This window comes from Mustela nivalis (genome assembly GCF_964662115.1).
Source record: "Mustela nivalis genome assembly, chromosome: 9".
In the NCBI taxonomy this organism is placed as follows: domain Eukaryota; kingdom Metazoa; phylum Chordata; class Mammalia; order Carnivora; family Mustelidae; genus Mustela; species Mustela nivalis.
In genome coordinates, this window is record NC_139028.1 from 74,970,279 (window position 1) to 74,998,093 (window position 27,815).

General features: G+C 42.0%; 1 protein-coding gene and 1 pseudogene across 4 annotated transcripts in view; both read left to right on the forward strand.

The window, feature by feature from the left end:
* FAR1 (fatty acyl-CoA reductase 1) overlaps window positions 1-3,793 on the forward strand; it is a 64,699-nt gene extending 60,906 nt beyond the window's left edge. For all 3 annotated transcript variants that reach the window (XM_082683178.1, XM_082683179.1, XM_082683180.1), the window contains one exon: window positions 39-3,793. In XM_082683178.1, the coding sequence (XP_082539304.1) occupies window positions 39-201 (163 nt within the window). In that variant the 3' untranslated portion in view covers window positions 202-3,793. The remainder of the gene's footprint in view (window positions 1-38) is intronic.
* LOC309840766 (small integral membrane protein 14 pseudogene) overlaps window positions 1-27,815 on the forward strand; it is a 433,613-nt pseudogene that overhangs the window by 88,260 nt on the left and 317,538 nt on the right. The window lies entirely within an intron of this gene.

Sequence of the window (27,815 nt, forward strand, 5' to 3'; positions counted from 1 at the left end):
AAAACATTGTCTGATATGTCTCTTGATTTGCTTTCCAGGTTGAGAAATATACGGTATGGTTTCAATACTATCCTTGTGATCCTGATTTGGCGCATTTTTATTGCAAGATCACAAATGGCAAGAAACATCTGGTACTTTGTGGTTAGTCTGTGTTACAAGTTTCTGTCATACTTCCGAGCGTCCAGCACTATGAGATACTGAAGACAAGAATTTAGCATTAGAACATCTATGCATATGGTGGTCTGAATGCACAAAATGTAAAATGTACTTAAGTCATCTCACCTTTTGTCAAGACATTAAACCATCTTAGATCAGAGTGTGGAGTAAAGTATGGTACATTTTATGTAACATTTTAATGTTTATGCTTATAAAAATGTAGTGAACACACTGTGGTCATGCCAGCTCAAATCTACAATAGCCACCAAAACCATGACTTTAACATTTTGATCCCTGGGGACAAGGGGTAGGGTGAGGGTAGGAGTGGGGAAATAGGAACACTGACCAGTATAACTGTGCAATTCTGGAACATATTAATTAAAATATGCCTTAACATTTAGTGACTTTCTAACTCAAATATATAGTGCAGTGGAAAGCATTTATTTGGACAGGAATACTTAGGTAAGTTGGTAGATATTTCATTCTTCAGTGTTTGATTTTTTTCTTCAGTTGAAATAGGTTTTAGTTTTGTTAAAACTGTAGCCAAAACTATTTTCACATCATTCTGTAAGTTATTGAGTGGTCTCCAATATGAAAGACATGTTCTCACTTTCCTTTTTCTGATTAGTGGTCTGATGCATATCATTTTTGTATAAGCAATCAGTTGCTTCCATAATCAGAAGGCTATAATTATTCTAAAGACCCTATTGGATCTAAACAAGTTTGAGAATCCGTATCAATATATGCTATGTATTTTTTGAAGGAAAATGAGAATGGATTCATTAAGACTATTACTATCAAAAGGAATAGGAATACATTTTTCTTGTCCATATTATGACCAAATAAAAATTAGTCCTATAAGGTTTTGTTCATGTTTTGAAGTTGGAGGATTTCTCAAGACTTTGGCAAAGTGCAGTGCAGGTGGGGAGGGATTCATCGTATTTGTGCTCTCTTCCCCTTAGACATTTTATTAACAGGACTTAAAAGGCTAAGTACAGTCTTTCCAATGAAAACTGAAAGTGCTTTATTATGGAAGAATGTATTTGCAGGTAGTCATAATATTAAGAGGATGTTCTCACGTGTATAAACACATACTAAACTTTTGACCTTGAGAGCGGAATTCCTTCAAGAAAAATAGTGCATAAAATAACGTGTATAAAATTAAATAAATGACTTTATTTACATACCACATAAAGTAGCAAACTGTTGAATGAGTTTCAAGATACCATTTATTTTTTCTGCATGTAGTTTTAGCTTTAGAAAGAAATGCATTATAGAAACAAGTAATAGCAAGAAAATTAATGTATATTTTAATGATAATTATTCCCCTTAAAGCTTAATAGTAGTTAACTCTCCTTACTGTTTTAACAGACTGATCAGCATAACTGTTCTAATTTAGCTGATCAAGTTGTACTATATTTAAATCATCAACAGTATATCTTAAATGTGTTTAATGAGGTCAGTTCACAATACAAAAAGTTACATAGAACTTTACACCTTAATTTTCTCTGTCAATTTAAATGCGATGTGTAAGAAGTTTATTTTGTTATTGTGAAAAAAACTAAATGTAAAGGAAACCACCTTCTTCCATGCAGGTGGGTAATCTTGAAAAGGAAAAATGCTTCCATGTTGAAGCCAGAATTTCTGTAGTAAAACTTATAAACATTATTTTAAAAGAAATATGTATATAAATATATAAATATTCTTTGAAATGATACTAAGTCTCTGGTCCAGGACCATACCTTGTGTAAGGTGTGAGAGACCATGACAGTGTCTGAAAATGGAGTAAATGATGATGCCTTTAATTTAAAGTGGCCCACTAATTAACTCTAGATGCTCTATACATTGAGTACTCCATCACTCCAAATACATTTCCATAATATGTTGAAAACATGCTAATAACGTTTGTATGATGTGAATACTTCTGCCAAATACACTTAGAATCAGATGAATTGTCTTTGTATCTTGCAGAAGAATCAGGTACAATTTTGACAGGCATGTGAAGTACAGACGGCGGGGGTATGTCTTCTGACCTATGTCATTGTTCTTGTAATCAACATAAAGAAATGCTAGCTGGGACGGGTGCTGAGGCCACTGCATTAATGTTGTGTGTTTGTTTAGAATTCCATTGTCAGAAGAAACTAATGAATAAATTAATAAATTAATATGACATTTTAGAACTTAGTTCTAAAATTAGTATGAAGAGTATATAGGTTGCTAATCCCTACCAACTAGACTTTAAGCTTAACTCAAAGATTTTGGAAATCATTTTTGTTTGTGTCATTTGCTAGACATGGTTTTTAGTTACGTTTGATTATATTTTCTACATGAACTCGATTTTTAACACAATAACCTAATTAAATTTAATATTTAATTCATTTTATAAAGCTTTATTGTAAAACATTTGGTGTTTTCCCCACTATTCACTCTTGAGTCTCTGCATTTGTCAATTGTGGCATCATTTGTGGCTATATTGCAGTTTGACTTGGCAACATTAATATATTTTAAAATTCAACAAAGCAGCATGGCAATACGTTCTTTGACTTAAGAATGGTATAAACATGGTATAAAAATGGTAATAAAGCTTGGAAGCAGGGAGGAAAAAAATCTTATTTCTCCCCTTTTTGTGTGTGTGTCTGTAGGAGCTGGTTCAGGGTTTTTTGCTTTTTGTTGTAAATGTAAATTGGTAATCTTTTATAAGAAGTAAATAGAAGCATTATTGGGTGCCTTGTTTGTAAACCAAAAAGTAATAAATGAATCCCTATATTTCCATTATAGTATTTATTGTATTTTTACAATAATTATCCTGAAAACTATACTGAAAATATTACCTGTCAGATAATTTGGTTAGAATTACAGGAAGCAGGCCTCACGTATACTACTTACCTTTTTTTAGGTACTCTCATTATCTCTTGTATTCTAATGTTACTTAGTTGAGTCTCTTAGAAGCATTTTAGGGGAAGCAGATAGGATGAATACCTTTCATTAAAGTATTATTTTTATGTATTGTCTGGAATGTGGTGGTTTTTCTGTTTTCTGAAAACAGTACCAGGAGACTGCCAGGATCTCATTTAGGTGCCAGCTACTGTCCTCCACGTTGAATGATACCATTTTAATTTATAGGTACATTTGTAGCAGTTTATCTATTGAGTAAGGATAGGGGAATCACTCATTAGTAATAAAGATTAACTATAAAAAAGAAGGTATTGGGCTCGTTCACGTGAGTGTAAATGGCCTTCCAAGAATGCTTTCCAGGTTGCTTCTAAGCCCTAACTTGAAACAATTAGCACTAATTTGCTGTACTTTGAGAAAATCTCTCTGAAATTTTGCATGAGAAACTAGAGACTGGAAGGTATGCTGCATAACTTGATATAGAAGTAAGTTAATTAAACTTATAGTCTCTGTGATAAAAGAAATAAAACTATTTTCTTATTGAATTAATGTTTTTATCTTGAAGCATTTTCTAGTCATAGAATGAATTTATCTTTCTTTTTTTCTTTTGGTGGTACGCTCTTCCATTTCTGTTACTCTTAAAATTCCTAAGCTAATTGTCTTTGTCAATTGAGCATAGTTGTGCATAATTGTGAAATAATTTCTTTGATTTTTCTTTATTAAAGAAAAGTTTGAGTAACATTAAGTTTGACGTGCTCCTTTTGCAAGTTGATGGCTCTAAAATACATTTATGTAGAAAAACTTAAAGTGATAAGTGTGAGTTCAATATCTTTACTGTGGGCCTGAACTCAGGGGAATAAGGCTATACCTGTCTTTCTCTTTTTCTTCTTTTTTTGGTAGGGGGGGCAGTCACAAATCATAGACACTAACTATGATTTTATACAAGAAGAGAGGCAGTGGAGTGGAGATTTTTCTAGTTATTCTCTTTGAAATGTTTACCTTAATATTCTCAACTAGGCATAACTTCATTTTCATGCTCCAGTTTAATCGAGTTGAATTAGGCACAGAATTGCATTATTTTTTGCTGGTTGTACAGAAAACCTAATACACTCTCGCTCTCTATCTCTCGTGCGTGAATCTATAGAGAACCTTTGAGATTCGAAAGGAATAACTAGGAAGTATTAGGTTGAGCCATATAAAAATGCTAATATTTGATCGTCTTAGACCTGTAAGGTCTAAAACTTTAATGGGACTCATTCTAGTATTAGAGCTCCTTTTTTTTTTTTTTTAAACAAACATCTGAACCTAAATAAATAGTTGACTGTGGTCCTATTTAAAATAATCATCCTAGGAGATTGTATATTTCATCAGTAGTCAAGTTTTTAAACACCTTTCTGCTTTGTGTTGTATTTTTCACAGGTTCTTGTCATTTCTCCCAACTTGAGTCTTGATTTCTTTAAAGGAAAACCAGCCTTGCACCTTCTGTGTTGTAGAAATAACACCAGTGAACGTTTGTTGATCACTTGCTGTATCAGGAAATACTCATATATGCGCTCATTTATGCCTTTCAGCAATGCTTTGAGGAGGGTTTCTCTATCACCTTTTATAGGGGTTTTATAGGTGAAAAAAGCATATGATGGTAATAATTTACCCATGTTACACTGGTAGTGACTGAGCCAAGGCTTGAACTCGGGTAGTCTTGCTCCAAAGCCCCACTACACAGTGCTCACCACGCTATACTTTCACTGTAGGAACACAGATGTTTCTGGACTATTGAGATAAGTTGTCTGACATGCGCTTGTACTAAGTGTCTTTATTCGCTTTCTTACTTTGGAACCCAGCAGTTATCAGAATATTTAGAACTTATTATGTGTTCATCCTGTGTTTTATATTGCAATTATCTATTTATCTGTTCATATCACTCATCACGGTGCAAGCTCCTCAGTGGTCTAGACCTGCGTATAACACACTACCTACCTTTTAGGATTTTGTGATTTAACATAGGAAAGTAAACAGAGTTTTCATATAACATATGAAGAAAGAGAAGGACGAAATCCTAAAAGCACTGCTTAGTATTTCAGGGAAGAGCTCATTTAAATATGACATTGAAGTTGTGGTTGTAGGTCTGATTGGGAGGGGGTGCATTCCAGGTATAGAAAAGAGATTTGTAAACCCTGGGAAGTGTGGAGCAGTGAGGAAATATTCTGATGCTATCGGGATAAGATGATAAAGGAATAATGAAGCAGTTGGAGGTCAACTGAGGGCCTTCAACATGGTTAGAATCAGCTATATAGGCTGTGAAATACCTCTGGTCTAAAATAAACAGTTTCCCTGGCCGAGGCATAAACAGTCCTATTAACTGTCAATAGACGTTGGACTTGAACTGACCCATTATATTTCTTTTCTAAATGAAATCAGTTTGAGAGAGAGAAAAAAAAAGAGTCTGCTCCTACAGTGTTACTAAGTATTTTTGAGAATACAAACCACAACAGAATTGAAACAACTGGTCTCTGGTTTTCAGTTATTTGAGTTATCCAGGTGGGATCCCTAGACCTAGATGCAGATGCTGCATCTCCTGGGACCTCAAATAGAAATGCAGCTTTCTGAACCCATCCTAGACTCAATCAGAAATGGGTGGGACCAGCAATCTGATTGGACAAGCCCCGCCTCCCCAGGTGGTTGGTTGGTGCGACTGCTGGAGGTGGAGAAGCTCTGGGCTCTGCAGTCTGTCTTTGTGAGGAATCAACATGGTCCATGCACAGTGCTGTCTTAGGATCCAGGACAAGGCCTGGAAATTGCCACTTGGAACTGAAAATCAGTATATAAAACACCACACAGAACACATAATAGATGGAAAAGGGTCTGGCCTGGCAAGAACAATGCCGAAATTTTTGAGAAGTCGGCTTTGTGTGGTGGAGTTACGGTTGGTCTCGCTTTTTGTCCCTATTCTCTCATAGTCTTGAAGTTTTCTGCAGTGAGTCTGGGGGTATTTTGTCTTTCTGTTTTTTAACCAAAGTTTTTATTTTAAAGTGACTTGACAGGGGCGCCTGGGTGGCTCAGTGGGTTAAAGCCTCTGCCGTCTGCTCAGGTCATGATCCCAGGGTCCTGGGATCGAGCCCCACATCGGGCTCTCTGCTCAGCAGGGAGCCTGCTTCCCCCTCTTTCTATGCCTGCCTCTCTGCCTACTTGTGATCTCTGCCTGTCAAATAAATAAATAAAATCTTTAAAAAAAAAATAAAGTGACTTGACAGTGCATGGAATCTGGAAACATAATAAAAATGTAAAAATATGTCTTTTCTCCAGTAAAAGTCAAGGTCCAGTTTTTCTGGATTTTAAACTCCAGATCTTGAGGTGGAATTCTGTTTTGCAACTAAGTAATGACCAGGTCTGTTAAATTTTTAATACTGGTAGGTTTATTTTTTGCGCTTCTTAGTTTCTTACTCGGTGTTTCTCTGATGTCCTTGCCATCTGCGATTATATGTCTTCTTTGTACGGCCAAGTACAAGCCCTCCAGCTAGTTTAGTTTCCCGCGGTAATTCTCATTAACTGGTTAGTTGTGAGTTCACAGAGAATCAGTTCCCAGAGAGGCTGTTCATCTCTTGGTCGATTGAGAAGGTATTTCTGTTCTTAAAGCTGAGTTCTAGAACCTGTGCCATTGGAGACTCTCTTGACTACTATAGTGTGGTGTAGGCAGTTGAAAGTACTGCTAGTTTGGGACGCCTGGGTGGCTCAATTGGTTAAGCAGCTGCCTTCGGCTCAGGTCATGATCCCAGCATCCTGGGATCGAGTCCCACATCGGGCTCCTTGCTCGGCAGGGAGCCTGCTTCTCCCTGTGCCTTTGCCTGCCATTCTGTCTGCCTGTGCTCGCTCTCTCTCCCTCTCTCTCTCTCTCTGATGAATAAATAAAATCTTTAAAAAAAAAAAAAAAGAAAGTACTGCTAGTTTTATAGTGTCTTATTTGAGGAAATTGGAAGTAATCAGGGTTCTGTTGCCTTACGCTTTATGAAAACAGGACCTGCCCTCATGAAATTGAAAAATACATACTCACTTTGTTTTCTGCATTTGATTGTGCGCTCTCCCGTAGAACAGGGCCTGCTTTTTACGTTTACCTGGCACATAGAAATTACTCAGTAAACCTTTCAGTTTACTGATAAGGTGAAGTTTATCTTTCCTTCTTTTAGTCACAGGATTGTAAAGCTTCCTGCTCATGTACAAGATTTTGCAATCAAGGAGACTTTCCTGAAAAGGATGTGAAAGTTGTTTACACCAATAACTGTTTGTTTATTATTTATATACATCCTAGAGATGCTAACAAAACAGTGCAAATGCCCCAAGTTGACAAATTTTACTGTGTTTTTTTTTTTAAAGATTTTATTTATTTGACAGACAGAGATCACAAGTAGGCAGAGAGGAGGCAGGCAGAGAGAGAGGAGGAAGCAGGCTCCCTGTTGAGCAGAGAGCCCAATGCTGGGCTGGATCCCAGGACCCCGGGATCATGACCTGAGCCAAAGGCAGAGGCTTTTTAACCCACTGAGCAACACAGGCACCCCGACTAAGTCTTTATTCAGCAAGACTTTTTGTCCACTACTGCAAAATCATGCTTAAACACTATCTTCTAAACCCTCAGCCAGTCATAATCAAAGTAGTAACTCTGAGGACTGTATTACCTCCAGAGTCTGTCTTTATCAAGTTATTTATTCAAGGAAACCTAGTTGTCTAGATAGACGGAAGGGCAAGTTGATACTTGGTGTGTGATGATTCCTAATGGTGAGCTTTAGATTAGAAAAGCTCTGGGTAAGCTTCACGAATGCTTAGCTCACTAGTGCTAAAGCCACAGGGAGGGTGGGCTGTGTGTACCATCTCCCAGCACTGTAGCATAGCTGAATAAAACATTTTGACCTGGCTATATCCTCTGCCTTCTTCCCCACTGTGCCAGAATGCATCATACAGGCCTGGGCCAACTTTTGAGTTGTCTTCCTCTGACATAAGAGGTGTGATCAATGTGCTGCAAGAACTGCCCACCCTGTTCTGATGTCTTCAGCCCTCAATTCCTTCATTGTAGAATTTCAGTTTTGTTCTAACTGATCATGTTAAGAGCACCCTCCTACCTTTCCTATATTGTCAGATGCACTTTGCCTGCAAGCACACTGGTATATCCATACTCTGTTAGCTTAACAAACCATCAAGTTCTAGGTCATTACAGAGCAAATGGACTGTTTTCTTGAAGAAATATCAGTACTGAGGTCCTCTATAGGATTTAGCTTGATTTTTACCCAGGGATCCTCCCTGGTACTAGGGCAGGCATATTAGCATCATCTCAAAAAGATGCAAAGCCATCTGCCTTGGAGGAAAATAAGACAAAGGCAGATAGCAGAAACATGCAAAACTGTGATTCTTTCACATTTTTCGGCAGATTCCATTGCCATTTCTGTACAAATATACTGTTTTGTTAATGAATACTCATTAACAAATGTGTCAGCATCTCTGACATACTATTCCATGGTAACTAGAATACACAGTACAAGTATACAGTTATTTCTAAAATGTAGAAAATACTGTTACTACTTTTACATAAAGACAGAGAAGCAAGGTCATATAGTGGGAAAAACATTAATTGAATTAATTTTGCAGTGAGACGAGGTAGGATGACTGCCACCTCCCAATTGTGTGTGGCCATGAGTGTGTCATTTAGCCTTTCAGCCCCACCTTCCAAATCTATAAAATACCGACCTGGGAGTATAGTAATATAGTGAATATAAAATGTATGATTCATATGAAGTGTTCAGTAACTACTCCCTCAAAAATCACCATAAATGTCCAAAGAATAAAACTGAAATATTTATAAAATGAATTCTCTTAATGCAGCCCAACTTATATCCTTTGATTCTACACTGCAATTTTCCCATTTCTGGTTTTTCTGTCACATTTGTTTTATCATTAACAAATAGATTCTGTACTTCTTTTACAAAAATATAAGAAACCAGCTCCCTTTTCCCCTGCAACGTTAATATCACTTTCATTGAGCACCCTTCTCCACTGTGGCTCTTCTGCCACCAATCGTTCTAGCTCATGGGATGGAAGGAGGATCCTTCAAAATTTCCTCATCCAAGGACAAAATTCCCATAGTCATTTCACTGAGGGCAAAATTCTTTGAAGATGGACAGTTCCCAAATCATCCATTTCCATAGAGTTTTTGTTAGCCACATGCCTTGAGACAACTCACTCTTTCTCTCTACCCCAGTGATCTGTAGGCTCCTGGTTGTCAAGCAGTTTGTCTTCCTCCTAGGGTGAGAGATTAGAGCATGTGACCTGAGCCTAATTTGTGTTCCAAGTACGTTTTGGGAATTCCCCTCCTCTTGCTCCGTATTTGAGAGAGAAAACCTGAAAAGCAAAACTGTCTGTTTTTTTTTTTCTAATTATATAGCGTGCCTCCTAAAGTAACTCACATTCCATTAGCTCTGTAGAACGCACTGAAAAGTGAAAAGACACAGGAAGATCGGTGGCCTGTAATTAGACAAAAACCTTAAAACTATTGTGAAACAAGCTCTGGAAATCATCCCACCCTCACATATGTGCATTTATAATCTTCCTGTTTGAGCCTCCATCCTTGGGAAAATCTTTGGAAAAGTCTTGCAACTAGAAATTGCAGGATACATGTGTTTGCAAATTGTTAAATCACGGGTTCCTAGCTCTAGATGTGGGTCTGTGCTTCACCAGGCATTCCATACAGCTTTCTCACCCTTTTTCTTTTTCGAAGGAGAATGTACAGTGTTTCTACTTCTAGTGGTGGAGGATTTTGTTTTTGGCCTAATTTTTTTTTCTTCCCATTGCAGTTTAAGCCAGTACATACACAAAATAAACCTAGTTACCTTCTACCCTTTTTTCCTTGGCTAGAACTTCATAGTTACTCCATTTGAGTTAAGTTTCTAATTCTCACAGTCCTCACTTTGGAGTCCCCCACCCCCACCTTTGCTCCCAAGAGAAGGTTCCTGTGCATGGTGTTTATTCACCCCTGTAGACCTACTCTCTTGTTTTGCAGCTGCTCTTTGCCACTGATTTCAGTGCCTACAGTCTGGTTCCTTTCCAAAGTACGCTCTTACAGCATCTGAATTGTTTTCTTAAATCATAAGTCTGTTCATGTTCACCACTAAATGTAAAACCCTATGTGACTCCCCTTTTGTAAACTGCCCCCAGGATCAAGTCCATACTTCATAGCACAATTTTGACAGCTCATTATGATCTGGACAACTTCATGTCTCTTACTTTCTTCCTAGTCCTCATGCCCAAACCACTTGCTGTTCTACCAAAATTCTAATCTCTTTCTTTCCTTGATCATGATATATCCTTCTACCTACAAAATTTTGTCTGTTCTCACCATCTTTCATGTTTCACTTTAGGCATCAAGTCTGGATCAGGAATGCTTTCAACTGCAAATATCCAAAAACCCAGATTGCAGCTAATTTTTCTAATTTTTTGCTACCATTGATTTATTGTCACCATCATCATTGCTGCTATTATAATAGTAAGATCAGTCTTCTAACCTGTGTTCTTTTTTTTTTTTTTTCTAACCTGTGTTCTTAATTGATCAGTAGTTCTGATAAAACTCCTTTCCACATTCTCATTTCCCTCGTTCAAACCAGGGATCACAAACATATTACCTTAGCTATTACTGCCAACTGGTTAATAACTGATTATCTGTGTTGGATTTTGAGACTCGAGATGCTCAGCAGAAGAGAATGCCTTTCATGATCATTTAGTGATGTCTCTCATGGCTGTAGAAAGCAAGTATGGCATGTGTGAAATATATCTGCCTTCTTTTTGCCAAATTTCTACATCTCTAAGTGGGTTGGTGTTAAAAGTTCCAGTTAGCTTGTCAGGATGGAAAAGCACAATTCTAGAATAGGAAAGCATTATGATTATTTTTCTTATTAACATTAATAAAATACATTATCCCACTTTATTTTTTTATTTTAAAGATTTTATGTATTTATTTGACAGCACAAGCAGGGTTGCAGCAGGCAGAGGGAGAGGGAGAAGAGCTCCTTCCAGAGCAAGAAGCCCGACACGGGGCTTGAACCTAGGACCCTGCAATCATGACCTGAGCTGAAAGCAGATGCTTAACCTACTGAACTACCCAGGCGCCCCAACATTATTCCACTTTAAATGATAAAACAGCCTCACTTTTTTGGGATTAAACCCAATTTAGTTGTGTATTATCTTGTTTGTATATACTATTGAATTCAGCATTCTAGTGGCTCCACTTATCAGTCTACTTTGAATTATTGTTACCCCACTTAGCATGTACGAACCTTACAAGAATATTTCCATTTACCTTCCTCCATTTCTTCCTGCCTTTGTCGCACTTTTTAAAAAACTTCCGAATAATACACACTGCAGTACCTTGTTAATATTTTTGTTTCAAATAGTCAATGGTGTTTCTTAAAAATGAACTTAAGAAAACAAAATGTATTGAACATTCTTCATGTAGACTCATATTTCCAACCTAACATTTACCCTGAAAACATGAACATTTCTGGTAGTGTAGGTCTGCTGGTGGTGAATTCTTTAGCTTTTGTTTATCTGGAAATGTCTTTAGTTCATCTTTCTTTCAAAGGATATTTTCCCTGGAAAAAGAATTCTAGTTAAACCCACCTAGTAAACCCATGTAGTTAAATTTCATTCAGATATTATAACTTTTAGTTTTTGAATATGCATTTAGTTCTTTTTTTTATAGTTTTAATAGTTTTCATTTTTGCTAAGATTTCTTCCATCTTTTCCTTTAAATCTTCCATATATTTATAATAGCTCTTTTGAAGTCCTTGGGTATTAATTCCATTGCATATGTCTTCTTGAGTCTGTAGGATTTTTGGGGTGGGGGGCGGATTGTTGTTGCTGCTGTTTCTGGGTGTAGGTCACATTTTCCTGCCCCTCCTCATGTCTAAAATAATTTTTACTGCTTGCTGAACCATGTGGATATGATGTCATTGAGAGTCTGGGTTTTGTTTTCTTCCTATAAAGAACATTGATTTTTGTTCTTTTAGGCAGTTAATTTATTGGCAGATTAGCTTAATCCATTTGGGTCTTGGTGTAGCCCTTATTCGAAGGCAGACTTATCCTGTGTACAGCCCGTCTGAGCTCTTCACTCAGCTCCTGGGTGCCATTTTATTCTGGGTAGTCAGAACACACATACCATGGGTTGTACAAACTTCAGAAGCTCCATTTAGCTTACACAGACCCCGATGGATAACTCTTTTCTGACAGACCTGACATACTAGTATTAGGCCCAAAACTCAATTGGGTCCATATGCAAATTTCAGGAGCTACTGCCCTGAGGTGCTTCATCCTTTCCTTGTATTCTGAATTTCAGTTTCCAAGCACCTTAGCAGCTCCAGACTCTGATCTTTGCTTCTTTCACCTAGCACCCTCAATCCTAGGCTTCCCAAGGCTCTTGAGGTCCCTCCTGAGAGAGCCAGGTGATCTTGGTACTGTTTCTGGCCCTGTGACTAGGGAGGTAACTGATAAACAGGAAGAAACCTGCACGCCCCTTTGTCCCTTTAGACCCAGCTGAGGCAACCAGCTCCCTGTCCCCAACATGCCCCTTGCTAAGACTATCTCCGTACTTGTGTCCTCCCCGACACACCCCTTGCTAACTAAGACCATCTCCATACTCGTGTCTTCCAAACAAGAGAACTCCACCAGAGGTGTCAGTGGAAAGGGTGGGATTGGAGGGGCCTTAGTTCCTCCATCATCTCCACTAACATTCCCTAGCTATTGCTTTGGTATTCTTTGATAGGGATTAATTTTTCTCAAATGTATGAAAAGCTTGAATATAAGAATGCTTAAAAATAGTGCCATCTTTATAAATTTAAAAATTTAGCATGGTCAGTTGGGTTCTTGGGAGCAGGCTCTGGGTTAGGGTTTCAGGATCAGGTTGTTTACTAGGGATCAAGACCCTTGCAAAGGAGGGAGTGGCAGCAGGATTGGCAGAGGAGGAAAAGTAAACTGTGTTGGACACCTGATAAGGCTTCAGACTGAAGTTTAGTTGGGAGCTTGGGACTCACTGCTACCTGTCAGGTGTCTTGTATCAAGCCAGTGTGACTGAGCCTAAACGGCCCACCCCCCTCACTCAGTCACCAGATACGGGCTGCCCCAGTTAGGGCAGAACTTTGGACATGGCAATTTTTGAGCCAAAGCAGACCTTGCAGGAGCTGACCTCAGAGGCTGTCTGCTGACTACACTGCATTTGAGCAGCACATCCTCCCTTGAAGGGGGATGTAGTGGCACATCTCCATGTCTACCACAAAAAAAAGGAAAAAAAAAAAGTGCTTGCGATAGACATGCAACTTTAAGACAAATACCTTCACTGATCTTCCTATCCTGATTGTTACTCCTAAGCTCCATCTAGTTAGAAATCCTGGAGCCAGCTAGACTCATCTTTTGAAATACCAGGAAGTAGTGAGGACAAGACTATCATGGAGCCTAACTAGGGTAAAGTTGGGGTGGGGCCACCTGGCAGTCTCCAATATGCCTATATCCATACATCCATCCATCTGTCCATCTCTCCATGTGTCCACCCACAAATGTTCCCTGTGCTAGGCTCTTGGTCAAGTTTTGGGAAGGTACCTGTGGCTACAGCTCCTCTGTCCTCAGGGAACTCAGAGGCAACTCAGATGACATCACAGAGAGCACAGCAGCCCTCCCTGTGACCCAAGCAGATGACTGGACCTATGGCAAGAGGGCCTCAGCTAGTCAGTCGTTCCCACTGGTTCTAGGTGCAGAAAGCAGTGTCAAGCAATTAGGAGGCATTGAGAAGTCAGCCCATTGGGAGAAGTACCAGCATGAAGCCACGGGCAGGGCTGAGCTGGCAGTAGCTGCCAAAGGAAGAGTCAGGCCTGGGTATGGGATGCATACCCATGGGCTCTAGGGGAGTCCCAGAGGCATGTGGGCATAGGATGCTGCTGAGCTTTGAGGGACCAGTGAAAGTCCAGTGAATCCAGATATGAAAACATGAGTAAACAGGCTGGGCAAATGTAGGTGTGGAGTGGGGTGAGGCACCAGTGGTGTCTGTGACCAGCAGGAGTGGCAGATTGAAGTGCAGAGAAAAGGTCCACTTCCTCTGGGGTGGGAGGGTACTGTTGCTCAATGTTCTTTCTCAGTTGTGCTTACTTGGTGAGTTCTTACTCTGTCCCTTATGCTCTATTTTCTTCCTACTGACCTAAGGCTGACCTTGGAGGCTGGGTTAAGGGGCTGGCTGGGAAGCCTGCCTATTAGCATCTCCAAAGAGAAAGTCACAGTGAATGAGAAAGAAAGAAAGGAAGATCAGCCTTGAATTGGGCACCTGCCAAGAGACTCTCACTTGGGGGCCAGGGCTCTTCCCTGAGGGATTGGGCCAGCAGGAGGACACAGAACAATGACTACCCCCGCTTTCCCTCCCTCTCTGCCCAGTGCAGGGAGATGTCCCACATCTATCTTAGGCTGCAGTCATTTCTCATTTTCCCTTCCTGCTTCTCCTCCTCCTGTACCTCTACTCAGCTCTGGTCCTCACCACCTCTTACCCCAAAGACTTCAGTGCTCCCATGCCCTGGTAGATCCACTTCCTCCTCTCTGGCACTCCTTAGATTCATGTAAGTAACCAGAACAATCTTTCTAAAGCCCACAACTGATCAGTTCTCTCATCTGCTAGATGAGATATCTTCCCACTGCCTTAAAGTATGATCTTTTCAATATAGTCTATAAAAGCTGGCTACTGTTGACTCCTCTGCCTTCTTTCTCTCTGCCTTGCATTTTATACTCTGGTAACAACAAGCTGCAGCCTCTGCTGCTTTGCGCCTGGTGCTCCTTCCATCTAGAATGTCATCCCTAACTTTAACTTTACCTACTCATTGTTTAAGGCTCAATCCAGGTGTTGTTCTTAAAGATACACTTGTCTGATCTACCTGCCCCTACTCTAGGATAGCTTTTGGCACAATTGCATTGTAGTTACTTATGCAAAAAGAGTGTTCTAGCTGAGGCTAGAATGGGAGTCAGAATTGGTGGACTGGGTACCTTTTTGGATTCTATTCACATGAGCTGATAAGCATGAGGGTAGTTTGGGGGAAAGCACTGAGTGTGAGACTGGAAAACAGAGAAAGGTGGGAGATAGGTGGGGCTGTTTACAAGAGTTATTTATTCTCTGCCAAACCCCTTGAAATGATGGTGAGTCTTGGTGGAGAGGTGAATCACACACTCTGGGCTCATACAATGCAAATTCGGGGTCTTCTGGTGACAAAGTCCAATGCAGATGTTAAGTGAGGCCATTTTCTCCTCCTTGACATGGAATCCAGTATCACTCTGGCAGCCTGAGGCCTGGAGGTTTAGGAGGCATCCTTGGCATCCAGCCCTACCATGTATGGGTTGCACGGGTTGTGACTTGCACCTGGGCACCCAGAACAAAGGGCTGGTAGTAGGGCTGAAGTCCACCCAAAGCCCAGGTGGAGCTTCCTCTATTTTGTGTAGAAGGCTTTGTGGTCTTGTGGCAGCCATATTGGAATAGCTATGGGTTTGTCATTTATTGGTGTGCGGAAGCTCTCTTTTGCAGCTGTAAGGATAGAGGATGTTGACAAGGAAGAACCTGGGTAAGTGTTGATGAAACTGATGGATTGGTCCAGGATTATATGTTAAACACTCTGGGAATTTCAAGAAATATTTGAGGGACACTGTAGGGAATTGAAGTCTCTGAGTGAGTTAGTTAAATTCATGGGCCCCCTTTATATTCACAAGCTACTAAGGATGGGGAGCATTGAGTTAATATTTTCAGTTTCCTGGATGATTCTTGTCCCTTTTTTGCTCCCTGCCCAAGTTCTGTTCCCCTTCCTGCTTCCATCCCGTACCTCTCCTGGGCTCCATTCTGAATTGAGTGAGGACCAAGAGAGTTGTGGGCTTAGAAACCTCATCCCGTCCCTGCGGCCTTCTGCAGACCGTGTCCTGCCAGGTTGCTGAAAGAAGATGCCTGTATTCATTGCCTGTGAACCATCTGGCTTTGGGTCCCTTTCCATTTTCTCAGGACAGAGGAAAAGGGTATACTGGGGAAAGAACAAAGTCCTTTAGAGTCAGAGAAATCTAGGTTCAAGGTCTTACTCTGTCACTTGAGCCCCTTAGGCAGCTCATTTAACTTCTCTGAGTCTGTTTTCTCCCCTGTAAAATAAGTCACTGTGAAGATGAAATGTGATCGGGTATGTAATGTAGCCAGGACAATGCCTAACTCAAAGTTAACTTGCTTAGTAAGTGCAAGCTAGCTCTTAGAATCAGTAACAGGCAAGCCTAGGAGCACAAGCTCTGGTCTGCTCCTGCTCCTGGGGTGCAGACCTTCCTACGGGCTCAGAACAGAGTTTCTGACAATCTCATGGTGCCACCTTTACTTAACACAAATATACACGAGCCACACAGAACACAGATTTTCTCTCCTGAGCTGCTACACTGGGTCTGGGACATGAAAGCAGTTGGGCGAATGATTTGAAGTGCCTGTTGGTGTCAATATTTAGTCGAGTTTGAAAGGGAGGATGGCATTCTGGGGCCGGGAAAGGTCCCCTGGGAATCTGACCAAGAGGCCATGGTGAGGGCTGGGTGGAAGCATCAGGAGCACAGGGAGGCACAGTCTGAGCACACCCACCGCAGTTTCTCCCTCCTAGAGCCCTGCAGGGAGGCCTATCCCTGTAGATGGGAAGGCATTCAGTGGCTCTGTGTCACCTGCAAGCAGGCCCCAAACCCAAAGTCTAGCCATGAGACCCTTCTCAGCTTGGCCCTATCTTTCCACTACCTCCCTTAGCCAAGCTTCCCTTTACCAGTCCCCACGATCAATGATCATTTTCTCAACGGAGCTGCTAGTCCCATCTCAGGCAGCACAACCTCACTGACTTCCCCTCACCGAATGCCTGTGGCCCACACCCCGTACCATTCATTGTCAAATGCCTCCCCGCTTTCCCAAGTACACCAGGCACTGTTTGTACTTGCTTGTTCCTCTGCCTGGAACATCCTTCCTCACCACCACCTCTCCACCAATCCCCTCAGGAACACCAACCTCAAAGGTCACATCTCTGGAAGCTTCTCCTAATTCCCCAGAGGCCCAGTCACAGCTGTGGTTCCTCCCTGTGAGCCAGCAGTGATCACTATTGCATGGCTGTTTCAAGGTCGATTTCCTTCTTTACACTGCAGCTCCTGAACGACTGGACCATATCTTAGAAGCTTTTGTGTACTTCTCCCAGTCCCTAGCATCGCGCTTGAGATGCAAAAGGGGCTTCACATTGGCGTCCTCAGGGAAAGCCTGCATCTTCTTCGGCAGGGGGCAGGGCCCGCCTCAGAGCTATGGAAAGAACCACTGGGCGGGCGGCCAGAGCCCTGGGCTCCTGAGGCCTCCCGACAGTGCTCCGGCAGGAGCCTGGGCCGAACAGCAGCCGTCATGATCACCATCACTGTGACAACCACTGTGAAGCAGCTATTTACAGTTTAAGGAGCTTGCATTTCACACATACTGTCTCACCCAAACCACACAGCAACCTTGTGAAGTCGGTGGAGCAAAAGATCTTAGTCGTATTTTACGGATGGATAAAGGAAGGTGAATAATATCAATAACAACATTAGCTGCTACTACAAAAACAACATCCCTTCTCCCACGGCCTGTCTTTTCCCAAGCCTAAAGACTGAGTAGCTCACAGGTGCCAGGCAAAGTCCTGAGGGATTTACCGGCTTCGCATCACAGACCCTGAATGGGGATTTTCCTGTCCCTGTGTGCAGGCAAGGCCCTAAAGGCAGGGGCCCCGCACATTTCAAAGCAGCGCTGTCAATAGAAATGTAATGTGGGTTACATATGTAATTTAAATTTTCTAGTAGCCACATTAAAAAAAAATAAAAGGGAAAGAAATGAAACAAATTTTAATGGGATATTTCACTCCCCCATATATCAAAAATATTATTCCAACGTCTAATTGCTATAGAAAACATGAGATTTTAAAAAAAGATTTTATTTATTTTAACAGATCACAAGTAGGCAGAGAGGCAGGCAGAAAGAGAGAGGGAAGCAGGCTTCCTGCTGAGCAGAGAGCCTGATGTAGGACTCGATCCCCGGACCCTGAGATCACGACCTGAGCAGAAGGCAGAGGCTTAACCCACTGAGCCACCCAGGTGCCCCTATAATGAGATATTTGATATTCCTTTATTTGTACTGAGTTCTTAAAAGCTTGGGTGTGGGTTATATTTCCAGTTTGGACCAGCCATACTTCCAAGTTCTCAGTCATATGTGGCCAGTGGCTGCCATATTGGATACTGTGGTTCTAAAGAAAAGAATTTGGCTATCTAGGAAAGCCTTTGCTGACTGGAAGTCTCTAACCAGCTTGTGATCCTTTTAATCCTTAGCCTACCATCAATGTCTGGACCATTTATAAGAGGAGGCACGGGATTGGAGGGTAGGTAGAACTGGGGAGTGGGACTTTCTTTGAGAATTGTTGGCATGCTCTGTGACTCCCTTCCTGTCGCCTTGGAGGAGAGGCGGTTGGACCCCTTCCTCCAATCTGAGCCACGTCATGGAAGTTTCTGAACAGCACACAAGCTGAAGCTGAAGAGTGAGCCTCCCTGGCATTGATGCTGGCGTCAGAGCAAGGAGTGAGAGCTGCAGAGTGAATAAGGTGGGTTGTGTGTATGGCAAGACAAAGGGCATGCTCTCCATGGGACGTTTGTCAGCTTAAGGGAGCCACTGCATTGTACTCATGCTGGTACAGAGATGCTGCATGGAATGTACCAAAGGAGCAGGGACTGAGGGGCCAGTTGTGAGTGGCCAGCCAGAGCTTGCAGTACTCACAGCACAGCGTGGTGCAACAAGAAGTGTAATAGAAGTACTCCATGAGAGAAAGAGCTCGTAACCTGGCACCTGCCACCCAGGGGTTCCTAAGGCTACGTTACAACATTATCTATGGAAGCTCTTGCCCTTTTCCTCAAATCTCCTCCTCATCCCTGCATATGATCTGGGAGATGCCCCCAAACGGCAGCTTCATATAGTGGAAAACAGTGGAGTAAAGGAGAGGGAAGAAACTGACCTTGAGCTTCTTTTCCTTCTGTGGCTTCTCCAGTAGTTCAGATGCTATGAGGGCTATGGCAGGCAGGAACTGAAATTCTGAGAGGACACAAGATTAGGTGGCCTCAGCTGGGCCCTCATGCCCTGCTTTTTGACAAGGCTTTTACTTACTTCAGTGACAGTCATTCATGCATGAATATTTACTGCACACTCAACAATGGTAGTTGCTAAGGGCACTTGGGTGGCTCAGTGGGTTAAGCATCTCCCTTCTGCTCAGGTCATGATCCCAGGGTCCTGGGATCAAGTCCCATGTTGGCCTCCCTGCTCAATGGGGGCTCTGCTTCTCCTTCTGCCTCCTCCCTTCTGTGCTCATGCTTTCTTTCTCTCTCTCTCAAAAAAAGCCCCAAAAATCTTAAAAAAAAAAAAATAGTAGGTGCTATTATCAGTATGCTAGACTTTGTTATTTGGATTAACAATTATTCTAATAAATAACTGGTGGTAACACTATCAACCATGGTTAACTATGAGGTTGATGTTGAAGGCCCTATAATACAGGTAATCAGAGATCTCTGTGATGTGCAAAATAAATCCAGCTCAAAGCAGCAAAAATGAAAAAAATAGTGGACTGGATCGTGTAAGTTAGAAATTTAGAAGTTACTGACCTCACAAACTCTTTAATCCAGAAACTGAGACAATATTTTTTCATCTTTTAGATTTTTTACCCCCTGCTTTTCTTTATGAGAAATCATAAACTCTCTTGCTAGAAATAGCTTCTTCTGCCAAGCTAGGGAAGATGGCTGTTCAGGGATACAAACTTGTGTCTTTCCAGCAGTATAACCAAAGGCAAGAGAACATTGTTCTAAGTAGTTTTGGCAGTCATGTTACTAGGACTCTGGTCTGACTAACTCAGGTGTCCATCCTTCAGAGTTGGGGATTAGGGAAAGAAAAGGTATGGCAATTGACTATATCTAAAACACAAAGATTGGTGGCAACTTCCTTTGAGAATATTGGCAGAAATGACATGGAGTGGCATGCCAAGAAGATGAAACCACAGTTACCACTGTCGGCTCACAGAAGAGGGTGTGATTAGTATTTCTTCCCTAAGGAATTCTTTTTTTTTTTTTTTTAATATTTTATTTATTTATTTGAGAGAGAGAGAGTGAGAGAGAACATGAGCAAGGAGAAGGTCAGAGAGAGAAGCAGACTCCCCGTGGAGCTGGGAGACCGATGCGGGACTCGATCCCGGGATTCCAGGATCATGACCTGAGCCGAAGGCAGTCGTCCAACCAACTGAGCCACCCAGGCATCCCTTCCCTAAGGAATTCTTAACAACCTTTGTCGAATACCTCACTTGAGTCCAGATACATTATGTATATTTAATTTTCCTAATACTCTTGGCTGGTTGTCTCTTATTTGCCCCTCCAGATCTGTTCTCCATCCTTCTCATCCACCCTGCGCTCCACCTGCTCTGTTCTCCAGGAGGCTGACTTATCTGGACTATATCAACACTTCCTTTGCTCTCTAGCTGGATTGTAGTTGAGGTTGGCCAACAGAATCAGGAAATTGGAGGGAAAGAGAAAGATGAGTTGGGATATTTATTTTCCAAATTCCATTAATGCAAGATTACTTCCGGCTGCCCAGATCTCTCCACTAAAGGCGGTGTGGCTCTGAATACAGTAGCTCTGTTTTCGGGTTTCCACTCACCTTTGGGGTCAGGAGTGATGACATCCCCACTGTTCTAGCCTGGGGTACTGCACTCTTCCTTTGGTCTTCCTGTGCATCTTTGTACACAGTGTCTTTATAAAATTCTCTTTTAAAGCCATTGTAATTTGAGTACACTTCTCTGTTGACATAAAACCTCTCTGCAAGGTAGACGAAATTATTGGTTGTGATTGCCTTTAAGCCACATTGACTCCATATGGTCTCTGCTTTCTTTTCTAAGCATTCACAGGCCATTCTCTTTACCTACTCCTTCTAGGCTCTAGTAGGGAGTCAATGTCAGGTCTGGCAGGCTGTAGTTTTGGAAACACTCTTGAAAAAATATCATTGCACTTACTGATGTCAGTTCTTTAATACCCTCCCCTATGCTTGAAGGTGCTCTAGAGATTTGGCTGCTTCACCCTTTTAGTTTTTCAGTCAGAATAACCCGTGTCATGGGGCAGCTGGGTGGCTTAGTTGGTTAAGCATCGGACTCTTGATTTGGGCTCCGTCATGATCTCAGGGTTGAGAGATTGAGCCCCACATCCGGCCCCGCACACTGGGTATGGAGCCTGCTTAAATTTCTCTCCCTCCCTCTTCATCTGCTCTTCCAGTCCAGCTCATACTCTGGTGCTCTCTCTCTCTTTCTCTTTTTTTTTTTTTTTTGTTTAAGATTTTATTTATTTATTTGACAGAGACAGAGCAATAGAGGGAACACAAGCGTGGGAGTGGGAGAGGGAGAAGCAAGCTTCCTGCTGAGCAGGGAAGCCCAGTGCAGGGCTCAATCCCAGGACCCTGGGATCATGACCTGAGTCAAAGGCAGACACTAACTGACTGAGCCATCCAGGTCCCCTCTACTTTTTTTTCTCTAAAAAAAAAATAAATAAGGGACGCCTGGGTGGCTCAGTTGGTTAAGCAGCTGCCTTCAGCCCAGGTCATAATCCCAGCGTCCTGGGATCGAGTCCCACATCGGGCTCCTTGCTTGGCAGGGAGCCTGCTTCTCCCTCTGCCTCTACCTGCCACTCTGTCTGCCTGTGCTCACTCTCGCTCCTCTCTCTCTGACAAATAAATAAATAAATAAAATCTTAAAAAAAAAAAAAAAAAAGAATAACTCAGGTCATGCTGTGGTAACAAACACCTCCAGCACTGAATAACTTAAGATAAAAACAGGTTGATTTCTCATTCCTGCTAAGTGTCCATCAAGAGTTGGCAAAGGGCTCTGCTCATAGTGAACACTCAGGGACCCAAAATGACACCGGCAGATGGTGTTGGTCATTGTGCCAGAGGGAGAGAGAGTTCTGGAGTATCTTGCATGGACAATTAAATGTTTGGCCTGAAACTGACACCAAACTTGTCACAAGGCCCCATACCTCCATATGCCTCCAAACGGACCAGAACGGCATCCTACTGATTGCCTAGGAGGTTCCTGATTTCAGGGCTATGTCTTATCTATCCAACTGGGGTATAAAACCTCTTGGGACAGAGTTGTTTTTTTGCACAGCTTCTTTCTAGCCTATGTCTGGACCAAGATCATAATACCCACCTGAAAGGTGACTTGTCCAACTATGATTTTAAGAGTGAATGACATTTGAAAACAAAAAGATATGCTAGATGTTGTGATATTTCACCAGTGGCTGCTAAGGGGTGTGTGTGTGTGTGTGTGTGTGTGTGTGTTTTAATGTCAGTGGTAAATACCAGTTCTTCCAATAGTAAAATCTCATATGAAAAGTTAAAAAAAAAAAACAAAAAACATGCAGAAGGGAAAGTGTATCTTCTAGATGTGCCCATTCTGCCATTAGGCTTATTTCAAAGTAAATACACAATTTGGATGGGAACCAACAGGATGCATAGCACATATTAGGCTAATTTTTGTGGAACGAATGAGTATCATCATCTCCACATATTCAGCTAGCCTCCTATATCAGCTTTTTCTCATGTTGCCGGGCAACAGAGAACATATGTTCTCTTTAAGCATAGTGTAACATGGAGGAACTGAGCTATGCACAATGCCAATAAAGTAAAATACTGTGGCTACCTACTTTAGCACGAAAACAGTAGAATCTGGGCTAGACAGCCTTTTATTCTAAGAGGACAAAGGCGTGGGTGGAGACAGGCCATATCCACTATTTGCTGGCCACCTCAGCCCTATAAGCTCAAATCTCCCTGGCTTCGCCAACCTGAGAGGGTAAGATATGGTTGAATTAACAATGAATCTCATATCTTTATTGCTATGAGTACCATCTGCTTGCAAAAGAGCTCCAGGTGGTCCCAAAGTCACCTGTAGGTATTTCTGCTTGCCTGGACGCAGGCCGAGTCCATTCATGCTTTCCCACTCCTTGATGCGATTGGTGTCTCTGCTAATGGTGCCCTTGATTTGTTCATGACACAGTTCAGTCAGGCACAGCTGTCCTCTGTTGGTGGTGGTACCCTAAGCCTTCAGTGGGGAGTCAGGGGTGGTGTGACCACCCCCTCCAACTCGGAGTTGCACTGGATCATCTGGCTTCTGAAATAGCACACAGGTCCTTCAAGAACAGTGTCCTAGCCACATGCAGAAAAATGAAATTGGACTATTTCCTTATACCACACATGAAAATAGACTCAAAATGGATGAAGGACCTCAATGTGAGAAAGGAATCCATCAAAATCCTTGAGATCACAGGCAGCAACCTCTTTGACCTCAACCACAGCAACTTCTTCCTAGGAACATCGCCAAAGACAACAGAAGCAAGGGCAAAAATGAACTATTGGGATTTCATCAAGATCAAAAGCTTTTGCACAGCAAAGGAAACAGTTAATAAAACCAAAAGACAATTGACAGAATGGGAGAAGATATTTGCAAATGACATGTCAGATAAAGAGCTAGTATCCAAAATCTTTAAAGAGCTTAGCAAATTCAACACCCAAAGAACAAATAATCCAATCAAGAAATGGGCAGAGGACATGAACAGACATTTCTGCAAAGAAGACATCCAGATGGCCAACAGACACATGAAAAAATGCTCCACATCACTCGGCATCAGGGAAATACAAATCAAAACCACAATGAGATACCACTTCACACCAGTCAGAATGGCTAAAATTAACAAGTCAAGAAATGACAGATGCTGGCGAGGATGCGGGGAGAGGGGAACCCTCCTACACTGTTGGTGGGAACGCAAGCTGGTGCAACCGTTCTGGAAAACAGTGTGGAGTTTCCTCAAAAAACTGTAAATAGAGCTATCCTATGACCCAGCGATTGCACTACTGGGTATATATCCTAAAGATACAAACATGGTGCTCTGAAGGGGCACGTGCACCCAAATGTTTATAGCAGCAATGTCCACAATAGCCAAACTATGGAAAGAACCTAGATGTCCATCAACAGATGAATGGATAAAGGCGTGGTGTATATATATACAATGGAATACTATGCAGCCATCAAGAGAAATGAAATCTTGCCATTTGTGATGACATGGATGGAACTAGAGCGTATCATGCTTAGTGAAATAAGTCAATCGGAGAAAGACAACTATCCTATGATCTCCCTGATATGAGGAAGTGGAGATGCAATGTGGGGGGGTTGGGGGATAGGAAAAGAAAGAAATGAAAGAAGGTGGGATTGGGAGGGAGACAAACCATAAAAGACTCAATCTCAAAAAACAGACTGAGGGTTGCTGGGGGGAGGGGGGACGGGAGAGGGTGGTGGGGATATGAACATTGAGGAGGATATGGGCTAAGATGAGTGCTGTGAAATATGTAAACCTGGGGAGTCACAGACCTGTACCCCTGGGGATAAAACTACAGTATCTGTTTATTTTTTAAAAAAATTAATAAAAAAAAAATAAAAACAGTGTCCTCAGCTTCTGACCCTGTCTTCTTCCCCCTCCACCTTCATCCTACTCACCACCCTAAGCTGACTATTTCCCCCTTCCCCACTCCTACCATTTCCTGTCCTCCAGTCTCCACCCCTGGTGGGGAATGGCTCAAAATTTGTCCTTCAAACTGGGCCAGGGATCTGTCAGCATTTCCTTCCCCTCACCTTGGTCCTTGTCACGGTCAAATAAGTAGTGGGTGGTGAAGCCAGGTTTTAAATCCTAACCCACCTTTCCACTCACTTTCCCCTAAAAGATACACTGAGACCCTGAGATAAAAATGAAATACAGGAATTATCTGTTTCAAGTCAAAACTCTTTAGTTCTTCTCCTTTCCCCAAATCTGTCCCTCTCCATGCATTCCTTGTCTTAGTAAATGGATTACACCCTATCCAGCTTGCTCACGTTCCATTCCGCCCAGAAGTCCTACCAACACTACCTACAACATGGAGCTCAGACCCATCCTGTCACCACATTACCACTGTCCTCACCCTGATCCAAATCATTGTTATCCCTCTCCTGGTCGACCTGTCAAAGTCCTCCTACCTGGTCCCATCACCCCCAGGCTTAGCCCACTTCATTCTCCAGAAAACGACTCCACTCAATTCTCCACAAAACAGATCCCTCATCATTGGGTCTCCTATACCATGCTAGCCTCCCTCCTGTTTGTTGGTCACATTTCAAAGTACTTAAGTGCCTGTTTCACCGCACTCCGTATTATGCTCACTGACTTCCTTGACTTCCCCGAAAGGCAGATAGAAGTCCCCTACTGTGGCACTGGGGACGAAACCTGCAGATATTTAACCATAAGCAAAGAAGAAAATGTGGCTTTTCTAAGCAGAAGACTGAATATCCCAGTGCAAACTTGCAGGGTGAATGTTTGTTTTCTTCCTGGGGAGACGATGAGGGGCAGGAATAGATTAAGAAAACTGTCATCCCCTGTGGGCATGGCTCCTTTCTGTGGCTCAGCACCCTCGATAATGCCTAGAATGGAAGGTGGGGGGGGGGTGGTGCCTGGAGGGATGCGGGAGGCATGGAGGGAACCCTTTCCCTGTCCATGGGAGAGCTGGATGGAACCAATTTGTAATGGCCACTGAGCTGCTCTTTGGCTGGGAGATGCTTCAAAGCAGTGTTTTTCCAGGGTTGGGGGAAGCATATGTCCTCCCTGCCCCCAACCCTCTGGTTCAAAACCTTTTGGGGGAAGTGTGTATGATCTAAAAGTATCATTGCTTCGATTTGATTTTTCATCAAAGTATTTCGTTTATAATTTCAAAGTACCCTAGAATAAGAAGCTATGGGATTTTTTTTTACATGTAGCAAAAGAGGACAGAGGTTAAAAATGCTAGAAAATTCCTGTTTTAAAGCAAAGAAACCAGCGTGTGCCACAGTGAAGGACTTGTCATATGTCATATTTTGTTTGTTTTAGAATTTTTGACTGGAGATTAGATAGTGTTGGCTAGGGGGCCAATTCTTACTAACATAAATGAAGGCACTTTTTGAAGGGATGTAAGTATTTCCTTTGTGCGGATTAGGGTTAGATTGTAATTAACCAGAGCTGCGTGGTACACAGCTTTAATGCTGGCTGTGGCCAGTGAGATGTGACGCCTGGTGAAGAAGGGGCCCAGGATAAGGTTGACTTAGAGCAGACAAAAGAAGGAAGAGGAGGTAGGGTGGAATACAGTTGTGGTCACTCAGAAACTGCAGGAAAGAGACAGATGAGAGACAAAAAGTTTTAAGATAAAAATGAATCTTCTATGCTTATTTGAGTGTTAGAAACCTCATAGTCCAAAACACACAAATTTGGCTTACTTAGTCCTTTATCTGCCAAAATTAATAGGAAAGGCAAAGTTTATCATTGTATGTGCCTCTTTGTATGTGTGTGTGTGTGTGTGCGCATGTGCATGCGTGTGCATGCCTAATGCACACAATTCCTGCCTAGTAATTGTGCAAGAGCCCTGGGGGCTTATGGGTAACCCCCAATGAAGCCTCTTTGCAGGTGGATGCAGCTCTTGGTTTTCCTTGCCCCTGTTCTGTTGGATCCATTCAGAAGCAGTGACCCCCTTGCAACACAGAGATCTTTGCTAAGATTCCTAAACCCTGGTGCTTGGTGGCCAGTGTTCTTAGCCATTTCTGCCTGGAGTCTCTAGTAGTTTTTTACTACTCAGCATCTATCCCCTGCTTCCACTAGTTAGAGTACCCAATTTTCTAAGTTCCAGGGAGGAAGCATGTGACTGGCCAGTTAGAGTGCTATGTGTCATGATTTAGGGATTGGCTCAGTAATTGACATATATTCTATTGAAAAGCCAATACAATTTTTTTTTTTTTTTTTTTGAGACAGCTGCTGGGGAACATAATGTAGATCCTGCCAATAAAGGCAACAGAGAGCGGGAAATGCAATATTGGGAGATGGATAGAAACAGTCCTCATACTCTTAATCTCGCAAAGCAAACTGAGGGTTGCTGAGAGGGGGTGTGGATCGGGAGAGGGTGGTGGCGTTATGGACATTGTGGGGGTTGTGTGCTGTAGTGAGGCTGTGAAGTGTGTAAACCTGGTGATTCACAGACTTGTACTCCTCTAAAAATACATTGTATGTTTATAAAAAAAACATTAATTAAAAAATAAAATAAAATGAGAAATGAAAAAAAAAAAAGAAACAGTCCTCATCATATTTTAGATTCCTAGATCAAGCCATACCTGAAGTTAGTTACCCATGTACTATTTAGTAACCAACCCATAAATCACCCAGCTTCCTTTATCTTTCTCCCCACTTAAGCCTGGTTTGCCTCTGATTCCCATCATTTGCAATAGAAGGTATCCTAACAGATACTGAGTCCTCCTCCTCCTGGAAACTTTAAGTGGGGCAAAGGTCATGGCTGTTTATGAATCCAGCATCTCCCTCTATCCTCCAAGTCTCCAAGAATATCATTCCTTTGTGGTTTGGGTGTTTTCCCCATTTTCAGCCCTTGGAAGACATTCCACTCTGGAACAATCCAGCTTGAGGTTCTATTTATAACTGGGCCTTTGAAAATGAACAGAAAAAAGCCCGTTAGTTCTCCCATGAGGCAAGGGTACTTAGATCTCTTGGACCCAAATGCTTGGCTGGTTTTCCATAAATGGGGAGGGGATTTACCTTTTCATTTGCCTGTAGGTGGGGGAAAAACTAGATACCTCAGTAAA